Raw genomic sequence first — 20,729 nt, forward strand, 5'->3', positions numbered from 1 at the left:
ATTCTAACATACTTATTGGCTGAAAGCCTAATAGTATCTCTTCAATAGTCCAAAACTAGACATAAGTTATCCAGTGGTGGCTGAAACGCCTAACTATGTAACCAAATCAGTCCAAGAACATGCACAAGACGGAAATTATCCTCCAGAGGCACTCAAGCCATTTCGTACTGCGTACTTTCTCAGTTTCTTTTCGTTCTTTTCTGTTTCTTTGGTTCCATATTGCATGTATTCCTATGCAAACACTTCACAATGTAGCATGCACCTTACAAAGTTTCCGGTTCCTATCTGGATACCTGTTTGTTAAAATCTTAAACAGTGTTACTGACTTCTAAATCCATTGAAATCAGTGGGTTTGTGTGTGTAAAGTGCCATTAAGTCACATCTGACTTATGGCAACCTCAGCAAGGGGCTTTCAAGGCAAGTGAGAAACAGAAGTGGTTTATTGCCTTCCTCTGCAGAGTCTTCCTTAATGGTCTCCCTTTCAGGTACTGACCCTGCTTAGTTTCTAAGATCTGACAAGATCAGGCTACACCATGTTGCCTTCCTCCCCTACCAGTGGGTATAGAAGGGTGTAATTCTGTTCAGAATTGTACTGTAAATTAATTCCAGTATCCTTTCTGCTTCTTTGTCTATAGCCTTCCTGCAGTGTTCTTGAGCTTTTAAATGTATTTCTTACCAGTATCTTTGCAGCATCCAACTCTCATTCTCAGGATTTCCTAACTGTTCATTCTTTCCCATCCATTAATAACGCCTGCCTCCCAGCAAGTCCATTAGTTAGGGGCTATAGCTCAGTGGCAGTGCACATGCTTGACATGCAGAAGGTTCCAGGTTCAATCCCCGGCAGCTCCAGCTTAAAGGATCAGGTGGTAGGTGATGTGAAAGACCTTTGCCTGAGACCCTGGAGAGCTGCTTTCAGTCTGAGTAAACAATACTGACCTTAATGGACCGATGGTCTGATTCAGCATAAGGCAGCTCCATGTGTTCATGTGATGTTTCCCATGACTGGAGATAACATTATCAATCTATCATCTTCTGTAATTTTGCACTTGAGAAGGCAGCTATAACGATGTCTGTGTATCCTTTTCTGGGAGTTTATGGAGTATATGTGTTAACAGCACAAGCTCTTAAGAGCTCGAAGGCCTTGGTTCAAATCTCAGCTCAGACTTGGGCCTGCGGCAAGACGTGATCTTTCAGCCTAACCTTCTCTTCACCTTCCTTCTGCGATAATGCAAGCCTACCACACACAATTCTTGTAAGGATTACAGAGAAGGCATATGAAGCTTATCACAGAACACACTTGATAAATGCTATGTAATTTTAATTTTTTCCTGATGGAGAATGGTAAGCATCTGTTAGATGTGAAGATCAAATGCACATTGGTATGTCTGTTGTCTAGAGAGGAAACAAATATACTGAGGTACCCTTTTTAAAAAGCTCCTATATATGTCAGTGTTTCCAAACATCCTTTATAAATAGGTGGTTTTTGATAAGACCACAGAATAGCACTAGTGTCAGACATGGCTGTTATTTTCAGGTGGCTCTCTGAGGATTACTGAAAGGATGGAAAACCATTACAGTTCCTAAGGATCTAGAATCAACAGTTCTAAGACTGTCTGGGGATTTTTCCAGCCATGGTTAGTAGAGTTGGTAAGGTGGTTTTTTAATCAAGATATAGTCCCTTGGTGGTATGTTTTCTGGAATGACTAATGGAATGTTTGACCCCAACTGCTTATATAGCCCTGGCTTATAGCTGTCACCTTTTTACATAATATGGGTCTGAGAAACATATGGAGTGTGCTTGCAGTGAGTGATCTTAGATTGCATTTCTTCATCCAGAACTTATTTCATATTTTAGCCCTTTTTGATCATTGCCCCCAATGTAGAGTATTATTGAGTGCCTCAGTGAAGATATCTTTAAATCATTGTCATTGTCCATTGCATTAGAAGTGACAGATTTATTAGTTGTTGGGGTTTTTTTTTGCAGGTAAGCCATGCTGTCCATTAAAGAAATTTGAAAAACCCCAGTCCTCTGTATTTCCTGCATTGCAAACAGTGTAGCTCAGAATGGGGCCAATCAGACTTTACTTCCCTTTGTGTTGTAAATTTTGCTATCACCCTGTAGAGGTTCCTCCAAAGGTTTGTTTGCCTTATAGATTTCTGAAAACAGTGAACTCTTTTAGGTATAACTGTGTCCACATGATGGAGGAAAGTTACACTCTTGATATAAGAATGGAATACCATTCTGTGAGACGTTTGAGGTTTGAAATTGTCTTCTTCATTTCTCCTGCTTTAGTTTCTTGGACTATTCCTTGTCTGCCTTTATCTCCCGAGATGCTTTGTTTCTTTCTCAATTTTCTTTCTTTCTTTCTGTTTGCCTCTTGCTCTCTTATCTTCCTCTCTCACCAACACCTCTCTCTGTAATTTATTTGCAGGCAGGTTGTCTCTTTGATTTACTATGTCTTTTCTCAATAGGATTATGATAAATGGATTGCTTTGCTCAGCAAGAGCTGTACCAACACTATTTACCCAGGCTAGGTCAAGCCCATGCTCAAAGAACAGAGGAGCTCATCTCCTAGTCTTTCCCCTATGTTCCATTCCTGTAATTGCCCCCCACCAGTCCTACAATGAACTGAGCTCCCATTGCAATAAACGGTGACCCTTCAGCTGCCATTGTCAACAGAGTGCTGAACATCACAAGAGTCTGGTTTACATATGAAAAGCACTGGATAAATGCTGCACAGCTCATCTCTCTATGGAAAAAAGACAACCCTGTTCTAGTTCATAATGAATGCTTATATGCTAGCACAAAATAATGTCCTGATCTTATAGATCTTGGCAAAGTTTAGTCATGGGAGGAGCAATGCAGGAAGATCAGCTTTGATGAGGAAAAATTAAAGTCAATGTACATCCGGAGCAGTGGCCATCAGAGTTGATGAGTTTAGACATGGGAGGAGCAATGCAGGAAGATCAGCTTTGTTGAGGAAAAATTAAAGTCAATGTACATCCGGAGCGGTGGCCATCAGAGTTGAGAAACTGTAAACAAGAACAGCATGGTATAGTGGTTAAGAGTGGTAGTTAGGAGCGGTGGACGCTAATCTGGTGAACCGGGTTGGTTTCCCCACTCCTCCACATGAAACCAGCTGGGTGACCTTGGGCTACTCACAGCTCTCTTAGAGCTCTCTCAGCCCCACCTACCTCACAGGGTGTCTGTTGAGGGGAGGGGAAGGGAAGGAGATTGTAAACCAGTTTGATTCTTCCTTAAGTGGTAGAGAAAGTTCACATATAAAAACCAACTCTTCTTCGTCTTTATAATCCAAGTAGCACCTTTTATTAGGACCAATGACAAAAAATAGTGTGCTAGCTTTTGAATTCTTCATCAGGGTGCATGTTCAACAAATAAAGGGGGTGGAGAACAGATGTCTTAGGTCATGATCTTAAGAACTGGTCTTGCCAGTGTCCTGTACAAAATGCTGAGCAGGATTTTTAAAAAGGGAGAGTGATAATGTATGCATGTATGTGTGTGGTATTCAAGATCAGGGCTAATCTATAAATCAAATCCACAGTGATGGTTCTTTGTCAGATCCTGTATAGGAGGAAGATTCCTGTCCGATGGCAATGCAATCCTGTGGTCCATCTAAGATATGAGCTACTATTGCAGAACTTGTGTTGTTATAACTAACCACTGTGCTATGCTCTTCCAGCATCATAGACATAGTAAGGGCAGTAAAAAGAACTGGGGCAACAAGTGACCAAAACAGCAATGCTTACAGCATCCCTAGCAATTCCATCAACCTGTCTATCATAGTGCTGCTTCTGATTATGCCCGCCGATATCCATGCATGGTCGTATGGTGATGGCAAAAATGAAATGATGAAATTCTGTCCACCGGCCAGAGCACACAAACATGTTCCCAGGAGGATCTTAGAATGCTTCTGCTAGTGCAGCAGATGCCATAGCCCAATATCTAGGTTCTTTTGTTTGTTTGCCACTGTCTGCTGATCCTGTATCCAGGACAACTTTTGGTCAGTCTTCCTCCTCCATGGCAGCAACAGTGCTGGTTGATCACCCCAGCAGGAAGCATAGGGGAGAGGAGGAGTCAGGAGTACCGTTGAGCTGTTGAAATTCATCCTTGCTGCACAGCTGTGCTGGTGTTCCACTGGCATAGCTACAGCCAAAATGTGGCCTTCGAACCCCAGTGAAGTGGCCGTCTGCTCTGCTCATTTTGTCTGTTCTCCCATTTTGACGATAGGTGTATGAGTAACTAGTGTGGATAGATCCCAGGGGTCACCTGGAATCATCATTAGAACAGAGACTGTGGTTGCAGTGGTGGATGGAGTCCTGACCACATCACAGATAACTGGGGTAGCCTGTCTTTTTGTCCCTGCAGGACCTGTATGCCCAAGAGAGATCCATGGGAGATTGGCAGATAACAAGTGCACTTTTCAGAATCATTGCCTCTCCATGCTGCATCTATTACTTTATTGTTCTTCGTGTCCGCGTGTGTGTGTGTGTGATTTAAACTGGAAAGATGATTGAAGAAGGTTTAAAGACAATAATGCTAGAAAAAGCTGAACACAGCAGGAAAAGAGAAGGACCCAACATGAGATGGCTTGATTCAATAAACATATCCGTGGACTTCATTTTGCAAGACCTGAGCAAGGCTGTTAATGATAGGACTTTTTTTTTTTTTTTGCTGTCAAGTCACAGCTGACTTATGGCAACCCCATAGGGTTTTCAATGTGAGAGATGTTGCCTCCGCGTCATAACCCTGGTGTTCCTTGGAGGTCTGCCATCCAAATACAAGCCAGGGTCAGGGCTGAAAGTGTGTGACTGGCCCAAGGTCACCCAGCAAGCTTCCACAGTGAGAGTGGAGATTTGAACCTGAGTTTTCCATGTCCTAGTCCGACACAATGCTGGCTCTCTATGACATTTTAGAGGACATTAATTCATAGGAAGGGTTGCCACTTCCAGGTTGGGAAATATCTGGAGTTTTTTGGGGTGGAGTCTGAGGAGGGCAGGGTTTGGAGAGGAGAGGGACTTCAGTGCCATAGAGTCTAATTGCCAAAGTGGCCAGTTTCTCCAGGGGAACTGATTTCTATTGGCGGGAGATCAGTTTTAATCGTGGGAGAACTCCAGCCACCTCCTGGAGGTTGGCGACCCTATTTATAGGGTCACCATAAGGCAGGAACGACTTGACATTACTCAGTACATACCTACAACTCAGTGCAGTTACACTGGAAGTATGTTGCCCCTTTCTATTTGTTTTTTTTAATGTGCCCTGGCTTGTATCTTGCAAGGAAAAATGACTGATATATGTGTGGGAGTGGAGTGCCTGGTGTCCACTACTCAAGATGGCTTTGTACCTGGTTGCCTTCAATGGTGAGAGCATAGCACGTCTGTGACCACAAGGGGTACCCTTTTTGCATATTATGTGCTTTACCCATGTTCCTTCTGGGGAAGATGTTTATATAGCCTGTTGATAAATTAGTTCCCACTAATTGAAAGGGGGAAACACTTTATGACCAGTTGTTTTTCTTAGAAATGTTTGAAGAGGGCTGCGGAAAAAAAGCTGCCTCAGAAGCTCCTGGTGAGTAGCCATGCAGAGGTGGTGAGCAGAGAATGCTTAACTTTTTTACTTCCAATTCATTTCTCTTCTTTACCTCCTTAGAGATGGGAGATTTAAAAAATAAATGTTTTTCACACATGGGAAGGGGGAGGTTTGGGTTGGGGCAATTTGGAGGGGGGAGAAGGCAGATGAGGAAGAGGAGTCTCAGATAAGTTGGATTGCTTGAAGGGACGGTGTTCCAACAATCTTGGATAATTTTTTGTACTCTTTGCAGTATCCTTTCTGTCTCCTTTTCTCTGTGCTTTATAAACTCTGCCTATGCTCAGGTAAGTGAACAAGGTCTGTACTAATGACATGATCACAACCTCTTCTGAAAGGAACGTCTGAAGGGAAGCTGTAATAGATTGACAAATAAGGGGTGTTAGAGCAGGCTGTATTTTTTGGACGTCAGCCCCAAACCTTGTGATGGATTGTTGTGTGTAAAGCCTTTGCCATGCTTTAAACTTGTTTGCTCATTCTGTGAATAATTCCCGATCATAATGAATCGGCAGGAGATTGATAGGGATTGCCTGTTATGTACTCGGAGTTGTTCTGTGGTGATTCTGGAGCAGCAAAATGCACCATTAAAGGCAAAGGGCCGGGGGAATGATGGGCCGTAGTTAGTTGTTGCTGTAATAGTTTTGATTGAATGTATATAGATATTGTAAGCGCCTCTTTGGGGAGCTGATGCTCTTAGGGAACTGTTAAACAGAACGGTGTTTAGCAAATGAAATCCTGCTCTTACCCGCCTGCCTCTCCAGAGCCATAATTAAAATGTCTGGCAGTTATGGGAGAGCTCTGGAAGACTCATGTCAAAGTGTTCAAAATATGCTATTCTTTAGGAGAGCCCGGTTCATTCAGAATGCAAAAGACAGGACGCAGAGAGCACAGCTGCACTCTTTCTTCCTTCAAATTAGGATTGGGAAGAAAACCACAGCAATACCTGCTAGGAATACACTTTCTGTAGGTCAAAGTTGTCCTTCTTGCTGTCTTGCAGTCCCTGTAGTGCTGCAGATGACAGGTTGGCCTGGATTTATTGATCTTTTTTTTATTTAAAATGTATATGCAGTCTTTCTTCAAATGATCCTAGGCAGCACCTCTTGCCCAAAAGTGCCTCTCGGGTTACAGGTAAATCTGAATCTGAAGAGTGTCCATCAAACAGAGGCAAAGAAGACTTCTCTGTCTCATTTTGAGGCTCAAGTAGAGTTGAGAAAAGGCTGGTTCCAACAAGGACCAGAATAAATTGTGATAATTCTTGATATGAGGAAGGTTGAGAATCACATTGTATTCTGAATTAAAAAGCTGTTTGGACTCAACTTCTGCTTACAAGGATTTCATAGATTCAGAAGCCGGTTAAACTCATGCAAACCTTTTGGATGTACCAATCTTACTGTGGATAGTGGCAGCTTTTAATAAAACACACACAGCCCTCTTTGGTCTTCCCATCCTGCCTTAGTACCTCTTATCTCACATTCCTTTGAACGTGTGATATGCGTCATCGATCTATTGCTTTCCATTAAAAAAAAAGAATAAGATTTTTTAAAATTTGGGTTTTTAAACTTGTGAGTGTGTTAAATTAAAAATGCCATCAATGTTTTCTTTTACTGGAAATTGAAATACTTATTTCCCCTCCAGAAATGACATGTTCCAAGATTGTGGAAATAATACACTAGCAGCATATAATCCAAAAAGTTATCATTCTCAGCATTGGACACGCTGCCCCCCCTTCCCAATTGAAAGCATAAAATCAGCCAGTTTTTTTTATTAATAGTGTTTGGCCCATTTCAGTTATCAAAGGCTGTTGAAACACCCACAGTCTTTGAACTCCCTATCTTGATTATTCATAAGCAGAGCAATATTGCCAAAAATTAGTGTTAATTAATATCAATCACATTTAACTGCTGCCAGCTGAAATCATACACAGTCACATTTTCTGTGCCCGTTTGCTCCTTAAATTTACTCAGAGGCCTACAGCTCTCTGCTGCTGCTTCTCTTCTCTTCTTTTCTTTTTTCTTTTCTTTTTGGCTGCTTGGGTTCTGTCATTTGTCATGTTCCCAAAGTATTTGTGGCATTGTCTTGCTCTATTATTCTCCCATCTGTAGATATTATCCATTCCTTTCCCTGTAACTGGCACGCTCATTCTCAGCGAGGGAAGCCTGAAATACAGATTTAGACATGCATCCCTTGGAGTGGATCACAGCTGAGTTCAATTATCTCAGTTTCATGGAGTTTTAGTGGATGTTCCTCAAGGAGTGCATACATCCAAGCAGGAATGATAGCAAAGAAAGAGGTGAGGTAAAGCAGATTTTGCTTTGGCCATTGTAGCCTATGTTATCTGTACTAACTGACTTCTCTCTTTCTGTCATATTTTTATCCACCTTTCCTCTAGGAAGCTCAGGGTAACAGACATGATTTCTCCCATTCTCCATTTTCTCTGCCGTTTGACTCCACCATGCTATTTCTGCTAATGTGCCTTCGGTGTATGTCTTTTATGACTCTCTCATTCTGACTGCTTCTGTGGCAAGGGTTTTCTCAGGAGCTTATTCACCCTCAGCAGAACCGTGATTCAAAGGAAGCTACCAACATGCAAGTTGTCAGGAAGCCGATTCCTCTTGGGAAATGAACCAATCCCCCCCCCTCTTTTCACCACCCTCCCCTCCTTCCTCCCAAACTGGTTTGTGTCTGGAACGTGAGAAGAACATCACAGATGGATATTCTGCTCCTCAAAGAGTATGTTCGTGCATTTTAATTGCTGGCATCTTTACTTGTTACTGGTGTAATTGTGAGTAGACTTTGTTTTTGTATTGATAATTAGGGAGTAGAACAGATGGTGAAGGCTTAGTTTAAAGTAATGTGTCCATTAAAGAAAATCTACTGTATGCAGCTGAAGAATCTTCACTCTAGCAGAACCCGGCTGCTCTGAACAGTGCTTATATCTCTGGTAGAGTGGCTTAAGATTGGCCAAGGGTGGGATCCACCCCTCCCCAGCAAATTTGATGAATGATCTCTAGGGGCAAGCCATTCAGAATAAAAGGAGTGGGCATTTATCCCCCACCCACCCCCTGCATTTACAGCAGGAGTCTAATGTTTGTATAGCAGCTCAGAGGCAAGCGGGCATCTGGGATGAGTCTCTTTAAAAGAAGTAGTTTTATGGACCAGCTTGCTGCATATCCAGCCTTGAACTCCAATACGGTGTGGGGTGGTGGGGCTTCAACCCCTCTCTCTTCTCTATAATTACTCAAACTGGGACAGGCTGTACTGCCAGCTGTACGTTCAGCAACAAAGCAACCCTCAGTGCTATAGTGCGAGGGTTGAGGGCTGATTGAACAGTAAGTGGGGGTGTTAGTCACCCCCTTATCATACTGAACCAGTCAGTAGGGGTAGGGTTGCCAACCTCCAGGTACTAGCTGGAGATCTCCTGCTATTACAACTGATCTCCAGCTGATAGCAATCAGTTTACCTGGAGAAAATGGCTGCTTTGGCAATTGGATTCTATGGCATTGAATCCCCTCCCCAAACCCTGCCCTTCTCAGGCTCCGCCCCAAAAACCTCCTGCCGGTGATGAAAAGGGACCAGGCAACCCTAGGCTGGGGATAACCATATACCATCCTTGCACTGCCACAATTTACCTCTCTAACAATTGCTTTGGGGAAGAAGAGAGTTGAGCACCTCATGAATCCAAGGCTCCCAATTTGTCCCCTCTTGATATGAAATGTGGCTCACCCCCAGTAGTCTAAAGCAACCAATCAAGTCCCTAGCAGATGTCCTGGTGAATCCCCAGGTAAGCTTTTCTGTACCCTGGGAAGCCCAATCACCTGAAATATAGGAGTAAACATCTTGGAAGCTAGAGAATGATACTAAGATAACCAGTGTCCTACTGCTTAGATACTGCTTTTAAAAGACAATACTTTCCTTAATAATGGTGCCAGGATTGGCAAGATGAAGGCTGAGGCATGGGCAGATTGGAGAATATTTCCATTGTATGGCTTACTGCAGAACGACTCTGCAGTCTCGTGTTTGCCTAATATTGGAAGGACCTCTGATGCCCTTTAAAGAGTGGATAAATTTAACTGAGTCCGTTGCCATGACAAAAGCTCGCAAGGAGGGTCACTTTAGAACTGAAACTTTTGATGGAGAATAGTTGGGAGTATCCAGTAGGGACAACCTCTCCAAATAGAATAGCATGTTCATGTGGAAGTAACATAACATCTGTGTGGGGAGTGAGTACAGAAAGCAGGAGGGACATTGTAAAACTGAGAGCTTATTCTGCCCCTTAACATCTGTGTGGGGAGTGAGTACAGAAAGCAGGAGGGACATTGTAAAACTGAGAGCTTATTCTGCCCAGAGCAGGTTTGATGCTGTGCTGCAGAGGCAGCCAATGGAAATGCCCCTTGCAGTGATGGAGGATACGGCACACGGACTTTCCCAAATGGAAAAACAAACATGGGACAGGAATCATGAGGGTTTGTTTTTTCTAGGAGGGACATGTGGGAGTTTTTGCGTGGATGACATGAGTAGGTGATGGTGGAGGTTGGCTGAGAGGCTTAAAATATATTTCTGAACAGAATGCAGGTGATTCCTGCCCAAGTGTAGCTACTGATCATATATTTCGAAGTATGTATCTGGATGTTTTGTGTGTTCTCCTTTCTTCCTCACTCTTTGAAGGATCTGTTAGTGCTGACTTTGCAGAATGGGCTAAGGATTTCTAATAACTTCTAATTTGTTGGAAAGTGTGCCAGATTCTTCAAGGAGTTTGGCCTGAGAAATAACTCACACTTTTTTGCTTCTTCGGAAGTCAGATCTCTCCCCCCCCCAACTCTGCTTTCATTGTGTTTGTAGTCATAATAGAAGAGTGATATCTGGCATTGCTTCAGCATAATAGGTACCAAATGATTGCAGTTGTTTGAGAACTTTAAGTCACTCATGTTAATGCTTAGGGTTCTCCTAAAAGTTGCTTCTGCACTGACCTACCTGTGTTCCTGGCATTTTTCTTATGCAAAAGTGCAGTGCTTATTTGTCTGAATATTTGATTTGGATGAAACTAGCAAAATATCTTGTCTTCCAACCATTTGGGTATCTAGCTTATTCCTTACTCTCCAGTTGTATCTGTTTAACATTCATGGTACAGTTTAGTTTTCTTGCTGAATATTCAAGTGGCTGGTGAGTACAGAATGTTTACCTGATGCCAAACAATATCTGCATCCATTGTCTGTTGTGAGGTAGAGATCTGCCAAAACTTTGCTATACTGCATTGCATTCTGGACTTTTGATAATTTTGATTCCTGGGTGAGATGTGCAAAATTGTTTAAGTGGATATGCATATATCTTTTACTGCAGTAAAACCAAACATGTTAAAGGAAAAAGAAATTGAAACAGCTCTTGGTATATTTATTTATTTAAAATATTTATATGCCCACTTGTCTCTTAAGCATTGTGCATTGTCACAGATTATATCTTGGGCACATTCAGTAAATCCCTAGAATAGTGACACATGAGAGCCAGCGTGGTATAGTGGTTAAGAGTGGTGGTTTGGAGTGGTGGAGTCTAATCTGGAGAACCGGGTTTGATTCCCCACTCCTCTACATGAGTGGCAGAGGCTAATCTGGGATTTGTTTCCCCACTCCTCCATATGAAGCCAGCTGGGTGACTTTGGGTTAGTCACACTCTCTCAGTCCCACCTACTTCACTGAGTGTCTGTTGTGGGGAAGGAAGCTGATTGTAAGCCGGTTTGATTCTTTATTAAGTGGTAGAGAAAGTCGGCATGTATTAAACAACTCTTCTTTTCCTCCTTCTCCTCCCCCTCCTCCTCCTTCTCCTTCTCCTCCTCATACAGCAGAGCCAGTCATGCTGCTTAGTACTAGTTTCAACATACTGGATCCCCACGCAACCCCTCCCCCCCACACCTTTACATGCATCCTTGGATTCTAAATTAACTGTTACTATAAAAGGAAAAAAAGATCTTGGAAAAGAATCCTTCTCATTTATTTATTTATTTATATTTCTAGCCCGCCTTCCCCAACCAAAGCTGGGAGGGACATATACGAATAATTGGGATGGAAATTGGGGGTGAGGGGAAAAAGGCAGGGAAAAGGGCGGGAAACCTCTGAAAGCAAGAAAGCAGATGAAAGAGCAACTGAGAACGAAACCGCAAGGCATAGAGGGGGACTGGAGAAATGGCTCTGCAGCTTCTTGCCTGATTAATGATGCTCAGGCTGTGATCCATTGTAATCCCCTCATTAGCAAGCTGAGAAAAGTAATTTTACTCTGGCCCCTGACCACCTTTCCCTCTGCTGTCCTCCCCCCTACCAGTGATTGATTATCCTGGTCCTTCCTTTGTTGTCTAGATGGACGCATGGCCAAGGTGGTGCATTAGTTGGTGCTGCACTTTGTGTCCTTCCTGCAAAAGCCCAAGATCCAGATCAGCCAGTTGACCACCATTCATGGCCTTTGAAATGAGTGGATGTTTGCTGCAGGAAATTAGGGTTTGTGAGCTACATCAGAATAGAAGAAGCTGACACATTCTTGGATAGCTACAGAGCTCCATGTAGTTTAACAAATCCAGATAGTTTTTTCCCCCTTAAGAAATAATTTATTGAAGTCAAATCGAAACTGTCTGGAGTTGATAAGAAGTACTTGTTTTTTTTTTTTACAAAGGATTTGTAATCTGAAATTATTTATATACATAAAACACCATGCTCCAATGATTGTTATAGGTATCAGGAGCTTTTAGGCCCAAGAAGAGCTTCTGTTTCTGCTAATGTTGCTGCCTTCATTTCAGAGAAGACGGCAGGTCCTTGGGCAATATTCTTTTTGTTCATACAAAGCTGCTGTCTCCAATGAAATGAGGTCCCACACCTCTTCTGCACAAGATTTTAGGGCTCTGTGTTGACATGAAAAAAATGCAATTGGACTGTATGAACTGTGCAAGTACTTCAGCAACCCTCTAAATTATCTCTTTGATTCCTTCTGTATCTGGTTTATCGAACCCTCACTGAACAAGGTGCACAGTGACAGTTTTGTCACAGCTGGTTCTGTCTCTGCTAAGATTTTCTGCTACTTCGTTAAAGTGCATAAAATCTGACCTGGGACATCCTTGAAAATGCTAACTATGATGACCAAAATTCAAAAGAGAGCAGAGCTTCTTGCACCTTCAAAGGTATTAGGAAGAAGAATTTTGACAGGAATATTTCAAAATTTTAGAACATGTCATGTTCTAAAAGCAGTTTAAACAAGTCGTATTTATTCTTAAATCATCACAACTTGCTTTATAGTTTTATGGGACCCCAATGTTGCATGCATGAATGTAATGGACTTTGATTCTTTTACTTGAACTTCACAAGGGGTAAACGGGAAGTACTGTATAGCCTGGAGATGCTGAGAGGGTGCTTGGAGAAATGTGTCCTCTATCCTTAGGTAATAGGCTGCTGAACAGGAATGCCTGGGGAATGCCTGGTTGGATCCAGGAGATTACATACAACCCCTCCATAAGAGAGGCAGTGGTTCTTGCCACTCTGAAGGAGGCAGGCTTGTAATAGCTCCTGATGAAATCCCTCCTGGCCTCAGATGATTGTTTGCTACCATTTGACTGCAAGCATCAACTTTTACTCAAAGTGCTTGACAAAGTAGTGGCTGATCTGCACTTCACTAGTGCTTTCAGATTGGTCCTTGAGTATGGATGCCCAAGGACATCCATGGTTCAGATAATATTTTATCAGCTTTGGTTGCTGTTGCAGCTGTTATCTCCTCCTGGAAAGTGATGACTCTGCCATAGTTAGCCATGATGCATTGGTAATATCCAAGTTGGATTCCTCCAAATATATGCAGGTCTGCCTCTGAAGAGAATTCAGAAATATCAACAGGCCAAGTTGTTAACTGGGACCTTCTATCTTGCTGGTGCTTAAAGATCTGCAATGGCTTCCATTATGTTTCTAAACACAATTTAAAGTATTGGTTTTGACCTGAAAAGTGTAAACAGGCTGGGACCCCAGAGTGCTTGAAGGAAAGGGTTCTTCTGTACTCACCCACTCATTCACTATTTGAGGCCCTGATCCAAGTATCTTCACTGTCAAATGTTAGATGCTTACAGGCTAGGAGAAAAATGTCTGGTCCCTTGTAATACAGGCTTAATGTATAAAAATGGTCAGGTAAAGCTTTCCATGGTATGAAGGAAAATAACATTTCTCTTTTCAAAAGTTCATCTCCGAAAAAGGTGTGATTAAACTTCAGCCAACTTTAAACAAAAAACTTGCCCTGATCCTGTAACTTATCAACAGCTTGCCATTAAACAGATGACATTCTTCCCATTTTTCTTATTCCAAGAAAAGCTTTACCAACTTGATTTCTGCATTTGGGATAGCTTTTTCAGAAACAGAGTCGGTAAAAGAGCTGGCAAACCCATTTGGTGCCTCTTAAAAAGAGAGAGAGAGACCATCTCTTCATTCACAATGAAGTTCAGTCATCAGGAGAGAAACTCTCAGCTTAATGCTGTGCAGATGTTTTCTATGGGGCTCTGGAGCAAAGGGCACTCTAATTGACCACAGGTGTGACCTGTGGCTAAGTAACATGCTCCCCTGCCTTGGAGAGGCTTACCAGGGGTCAGGTTCTAATCCACTGTCTTCAGAAGCTTTTATCCATCATAAACAAGTGGGGCTGAGGAGGATGAACAGACTAAAAGGAAGAAGAAAAGGAGAAAAACGTGCCGTAATAGAACCAAGCACTCATTTGTCATGTTAGAGCAAAGCTGTGTGACAAGCTCTGTCTGCTAACACTAATCCTCCTGTGTATTACAGTCATGCACTGCAGCACAGATAAGGAAGCTGAGCTCGGGGGAAGGCAACGTCGTCCTCCTCCTCTTTGGGTAGGGGATGATGGGAAAAACATATTTGATCAATGGGGATATTTTTCCTTCAATTCCCCTCCCCGAACTGCACGAGTCAACAGTTTCAAACAACACCCAATACTGCCAAGACTGGAGTATGCAAAGAGTTGTTTGCAGAGGAAGCACCTTGCTGGCTGAAGTTTATCAAAAGTACATTCCTGTGTCAATATGAAGCCAGGGGGGAAAAAGTTCTCCAGGCAAGCCAGCCAGAAGCATGCTAAGCTGCTAGACAGGAAGGAAAGATGGAGAAGAGAAAATCCTTTTGAAATAAACAACTCCCTTTTGTGAGGGGAACACTTTCCTATAATTGGACATCGTCAATTCAGTGATAGAGAGAGGGAGAGAAAAGGGAATGGGTAAATGAACAGATTCACTAGCGTAGAAATCACAGACTTTGCTTTTGGATTTCTGTCTCCTCTTGTCTTGGACGTTTCTTGCAGTTTACCTGATGTTTATATAAACTATCTAAACTATATCTACATCAACCCAGGAATGATTTCCAAGTAACTGTATTGAGTAGAGGCACTGATTTGCTTAGATGTATTTGTGGGGAAGGTTCCTTTTTCTAATTTTTTTTTATTATTTTTATAATAAGAAAAAACAAATTATACAAATCATAAAAAAGAAAACAGAGAAAAAAGAAACATAAAAAATACAGAAATACAAAAAGAGCACTTATACAACCGTCAAAATTACACCATATAATATAAATTGTAAAATACACAGTGCTCTAATACCCACCACCCACCTTAACAGTGTGTCCCACCACCAATCGACTTCCGGAGAAGTGTTTTGACAGTATTTAAAATTACCTTATACTATTATTATTATAAAAACATTACATTTTATCTAAAATTCATTAACTATTCTTGTAAAATTCATTTATCCCAAAATGCGATGGCCTTTAACCATGTTTTTTGAAACTCTTCCATATCTTTACCGTGTAAAGAATCAGTTTGGCCATCTGCATATACATCCACAATTTCTCTCTCCAGTCCTTAATTTGGGGAAGGTTCCTGACTGCCATGTGAAGCTGGATCTGTCCCACATGTAAGCAGACCCGTGGGTGAGAAGGGCTGTAGCTCTGACTTGAAAAGGCAACCTGGAATATTCACTGCTAGCAGATCTGTGCACAAGAATACCCTGCCTGTTGCTTGATATGGCAGGCAAGATCACTTACCTCTGCTTATGGTTAAGCAACCCAGCTTGATACACTAGCCTGCTGTTTTAAGTAGCAACCTGGCAAGGCAAAATGTTCCCCACAATATGTTGGGGAAACTTTTGAAAAACCTAGCAGAACCCTGAACAGGGCTCAGCTGGGATAAGGCACGGATTGCTCTAGCAGTCTCCAGGATAAATACGGAGTAAAATGGCTAATGAGAGCAACTGCAAAAACATAGGTGGTGTGAACTGTGTGGTGTGGTGGATAGAATGCTGCACTAGGACCAGGGAGACCTGGGTTCAGATCCCCACAATGCCACACAGGGTAACCTTGGGCTAGTCACTGTATCTCAGCCTTAACTACCTCCTTTGGTTGCTGTGGGAGTAAACTGGGGTGGGGGACTAGTGCTGTTTCTACATTGGGATTTTTCTTTGCAGGGAGGGTAGAAAGTACCATAGTGAAAGGAAGCATCCAGATAGGGTTGCCAGCTCCGGGTTGGAAAATACCTGGAGATTTTGGGGCGGAGCCTAAGAAGGGCAGGGTTTGGGGAGGGGAGGGACTTCCGTGCCATAGAGTCCAATTGCCAAAGCGGCCATTTTCTCCAGGTGAACCGATATCTATTAGCTGGAGATCAGTTGTATTAGCAGGAGATCTCCAGCTAGTATCTGGATGCTGGCAACCCTACATCCAGATGATGTCATACCCAAGCTGTGTGTGCCTCATCTGCTTCTTATTTTCTTCCACTTCCAGGAGAAAATATAAAATTCATCTTCTCTGAGTAAGGGGGAAGCGCCAGAGCAAGATGCAGGTGGAGTGTCCATCTAGATGCTCCCCTGTAGCCACCATAGGTGGGGGCTCAACTAAGCTCCATCCCCCAAAAATCTTTCAGCCCTTTAAAGGGCCTTTCCCACTTTTCCTGCAAATATGTGTAGCATTACAGCACTGCTCAGTAGCAAAAGTTAAGGAGGGGAGTCAGGCCATGGGGGTCTTTTGCAAAATTGCTGTGCGACAGGAGAAAGGGCGGGGGTGGCAGCAGCAAGCAGTTTAGGTATGTGTTGATGCTGTTCCTGCCCATGCCCACACCACTTGCTGAAGTGGCCCAGGAGATGTTGTCATGCTGCCATGTGGAATCAGCCCATGTTAGCTGCTTTGAGCTCCTAGGAGAAACAGTGGGATAAAAATAATAAAATAGATAGACCCTTATGCAGCTAAGAGTGTGTCAATTGAGTGTCCATCCCTGCAATCGAACTGGATAGCTGGCATAGATTTCTCATCAGTTTGTATTACAAGTGTGGGGCAAATGCATTTGTCATAAACTGGCCAGTGTAGATGGAGAACTATGCAGATGTATAAAACTGCTTGATGTATTCCTTTTGCAAGTCTTCCTGGTAACAGGCCTATGAACTGTTGAGGCTTTTGCAGTGTTGAGCCATGACCTCATTGGCATTGTTGAATGCCACATGCCCACTAGCTTTGGGCTGATCAACAAATGGCACAGGAAGAGGGCGATGCATAGAAATTAGAGGGAGGCATGGTTGGCTGGAGCAGTGGGGATAAAGACTGAAGCATGATAGGGGCTGGTCAGAGCAGTAAGGTTACCAATCTCCAGGTAGGGCCTGGGGTTCTCCTAGAATTACAGCTGAGCTCCAGACTACAGAGGTCAGCTCCCCTGGAGGAAATAGCTTCAGAGGGTGGGCTGGATTGTACACCATAAAGTCTAGGAGAAATGTAAGGACTAGAGTGACATCACATCCCCTCTTCTTTCCAAATGCCACCCTCCTGAGCAACTGACCCCAAATTTCAAGGAATTTCCCAAGCCAGAGTTGGCAACCCCAGGAAGTAGCCTAGCAGGTGGGGGGAAAGCTGCCCATGTTCCTTATTTAGTATCCAAGGGTAGGGTTGGGTCCAGAAGAGGGTTTCTGCAGATGGAAAGGTGTTTATGTGATTTTTTTTCCTGATTCTCCCCTCCCACGGCAGACTTTCTGCTCCCCTCACCCCAGAGTGTTCCTTGGGGACATTTTGGGCTGTAATAAAATTGTGCTCTGTTGAGGGCAATCTCTTTTCTGATATTGAAGATCTTATGCCATATTGAAACAAATGTATTCCTTTTCAAATAACAGAGGTACCATGATAACTGTGAAAAGTAACATACATCTCAAGTAAGGTATATTCTAGGTACTGGCTTCCTTTCTATCTTACTGTGTTCCATACTTTAAAGCACTTCAGGAGGCAACCTGTAGGGAGGTGAGGGAGTGGAGGTGTATGTTCTTTGAGGCCGCAGGCTGTGTGTTTCCATAGATGTTTAGATGGGGAAGGGCCTGCTTTGCCGTGAGGTTAAAGGTAGTCACTTTGAAGTATGAATCTATTGTAGAGAAGGGGAAAATATTCTATGCAGCCATAGAAGAAGCTGCTTGACCAGGCATTAGTGAGAAACGAAATTTCTTTTCACTGTCATATTTAGTGGAATTACAGCAGAAATCCAAGTTAATCTGTCGAACAAAAGTAAATAAAACCTGGAGGAATGTCCCCTCCCATCTGTCTGTCTGTGTTTTTGTTGTTACTGTTACCCTTAAAAGAGAAAAGCTGGGGGGAAATGTCAACAGTATTACAGCTCTTTCCTGTTTTCAGAAAAAAAAAACTTTAAAAAAAGATGAGAGAACACATTCCAATAGTATTGTTTAATATTCATGTTTCTGATTTTGGAATCCAAAATGGATTAGTTGTTTATGCAACAAATTAGTATAGCTACCATGACAATCTAGGCAACAGAAAAAGAATACGACTGACTTAGTCACGCAGCTATCAACTAATTCAGAAACAAGCTAATCATAGGCTACCTTCCTCCTCTTCACTGCTAGGCAAAACACTGCAATTTGTGAATAGAGGTGTAGCCGCTGGCATTTTTATATCCACTGTTCTGTTATCATCTTTGAATTCATTGCACTTTTTCTTTCTTTCTGGTATTTCATATAAGGGCTTAAATGCTAGAGGTGTATCAACCGAGATGCAAGCTTGAAATAATAGGTGATCTGAATCCTTGACCTGGATCTTACTTTCAAAAGGTGTTTGGATGCTTTAATACTTTGCCTGCTCTGGTTATTTAGATGTCTAATGGTCCAATCCATAACCCTTTTAATTCAAAGTACTAGAATTTAAACTGATTTAGAGCCATTGGATTTAGCAGGTCTAAGGCTGCAATCCTGTGCACACTTTCCTGGAAGTAAGCCTTACTGAATGTGATGGGGCTTACTTTTGAGTAGACTTGCATAATAGTATGCTGTATGCATCCTAATTCTATGTACATCAGCTTCATGTACCAAACCCATGTGATGAAGGCATGTGCAGGGTATACCTTAATTGCTGCTTTGATACAGCTCTTCTGTGAAGGACTTTGCTAAAGCCCTATACTTGGGATCCATTCATACATGTGAGCTAGCTATTTATTTTTTTACTGTGTAATCTCCCCCTGTATTTGGGACTGTGTGGAGAAAGCTTAATGTAATCTGCCAGCAAGTTCTGAAACAGCTGGAATTATTGATCAGGTGTCCAACAGATACTAGGTTGGTTCTTGTAGGTTATCCGGGCTATGTAACCGTGGTCTTGGTATTTTCTTTCCTGATACTAGGTTTGTCCAAGATTTAATTTCCCCATGGGATGGATCTACTAAATAAATTGACTTTATCTGGTCCCATGGTGACCTTGGCAAAGAGTGATAAAATATATTGTGTACAGTTTCCCTTGCAAAGAGAAGAACCTATGAGCTCCCAGTATATCGTAAAATCTAAATGTATGCTGCTGTGCCATATGTATTCTGAAAGAACCACTGCCAATCTGTCCCTCGAGGAGATCTGTCTTAAAGCACAGTCAATCTCCAGCCTCCCTCCCTTGTCAATTGATTTTGTAAGAGGGTTCCCCAATCTTGTTGTGTCATTGGGCTCTTGGAGTGTTTGGGCCAATCACAAGATGATGGGAGAATATATGCCAAACATCCTCCTACCATGGGGGAAGCTGTTACTGAATGTGTGCTCCCTTCAGACACAAAGGTGATGTTTCTTGGGCTCTTGTGTAGCAGTCATACTCCAAGGAGGTGGAGGAAAGCCAGAACAGGCTCTTTGCTTTGGGGAAGAGATGATTTCTCAAAGAAGCAAATTGTCACCATGAAACCCATCGATGAACACTAGGGCATCCTTGATCACCATATTGCTTTATAATACTTGATCACTTTTGCTGTATCTATACACCCCTTAGTTGAAGGTAATGGCAGGGTTATTATACAGCGTAATCACCCTTGTTTAGTGCCTGGAGAACAGATTGGTCCTGAGATATATTGAAATCCTGACCGAAATGAAATGTATGTATTGAGAGGTACGTGATCCAATCTCTAAGCCACAGAAAGTACCTAAACTTGTACTGACCTCTACCACCTAGAATTTATATTCATCTTAATGGACACATGGTATCCCAAGTGCACCTTTGTAGTATGTTAGCCATTTGGTTCAGAATCTCAATCGTTTAGTAATTTTTCCCTCCAATTTACCCCCAGAAACCCTAATGGATACTCGGACAGCCACAGCTGAACTTGGCTGGACAGCAAATCCACCTTCAGGGGTAAGTGGACGTCAGCTGCTTGACAATGTCTTTGCATATTAATTGATTTGGGGTGGGAATAGGATGGTTGTTATTTCCACTTCCATACAAATGGCTAATAAAATTGTATGCATGCGTATGAAATCTGTCTTCCCTTGATTAACAAAATTACTAATTTCCCGTTTTAGATGTCAGCTCAAACAAAAGCAAAACTGACAGATGTCATTTTCTGCAAACACAAATCTTTATCTCCCCCTCCCCACTAACAGCAGGACTGCTTTAATGGGTAGAGTGTTTTTCAGTGAGTTATGGATTATTATTATTTTTTTAAAAAGCAACCTTTTGATTTGGGGGCTGGGGCATTTGTTTTTAAAGCTGGGGCTTGATTTATTCCAAATCACAGATAAGACGGAAACCTGATTTGTGACTCACAGTCATCCGGAGTGTCAATGCCATTTCTTCCTCGTTGAAAAAAAGTTGAGAATGAAAAGAAGTTC

General features: G+C 42.4%; 1 protein-coding gene across 1 annotated transcript in view; it reads left to right on the top strand.

Moving 5' to 3' along the window:
• Positions 1 to 20,729, top strand: part of EPHB1 (EPH receptor B1) — a 370,423-nt gene that overhangs the window by 107,004 nt on the left and 242,690 nt on the right. The window contains exon 2 of the mRNA XM_056850342.1: positions 20,189 to 20,253. Coding sequence (XP_056706320.1) covers positions 20,189 to 20,253 — 65 coding nt within the window. The remainder of the gene's footprint in view (positions 1 to 20,188; positions 20,254 to 20,729) is intronic.

The sequence above is a fragment of the Euleptes europaea genome, chromosome 5 (assembly GCF_029931775.1).
Source record: "Euleptes europaea isolate rEulEur1 chromosome 5, rEulEur1.hap1, whole genome shotgun sequence".
In the NCBI taxonomy this organism is placed as follows: Eukaryota; Metazoa; Chordata; class Lepidosauria; order Squamata; family Sphaerodactylidae; genus Euleptes; species Euleptes europaea.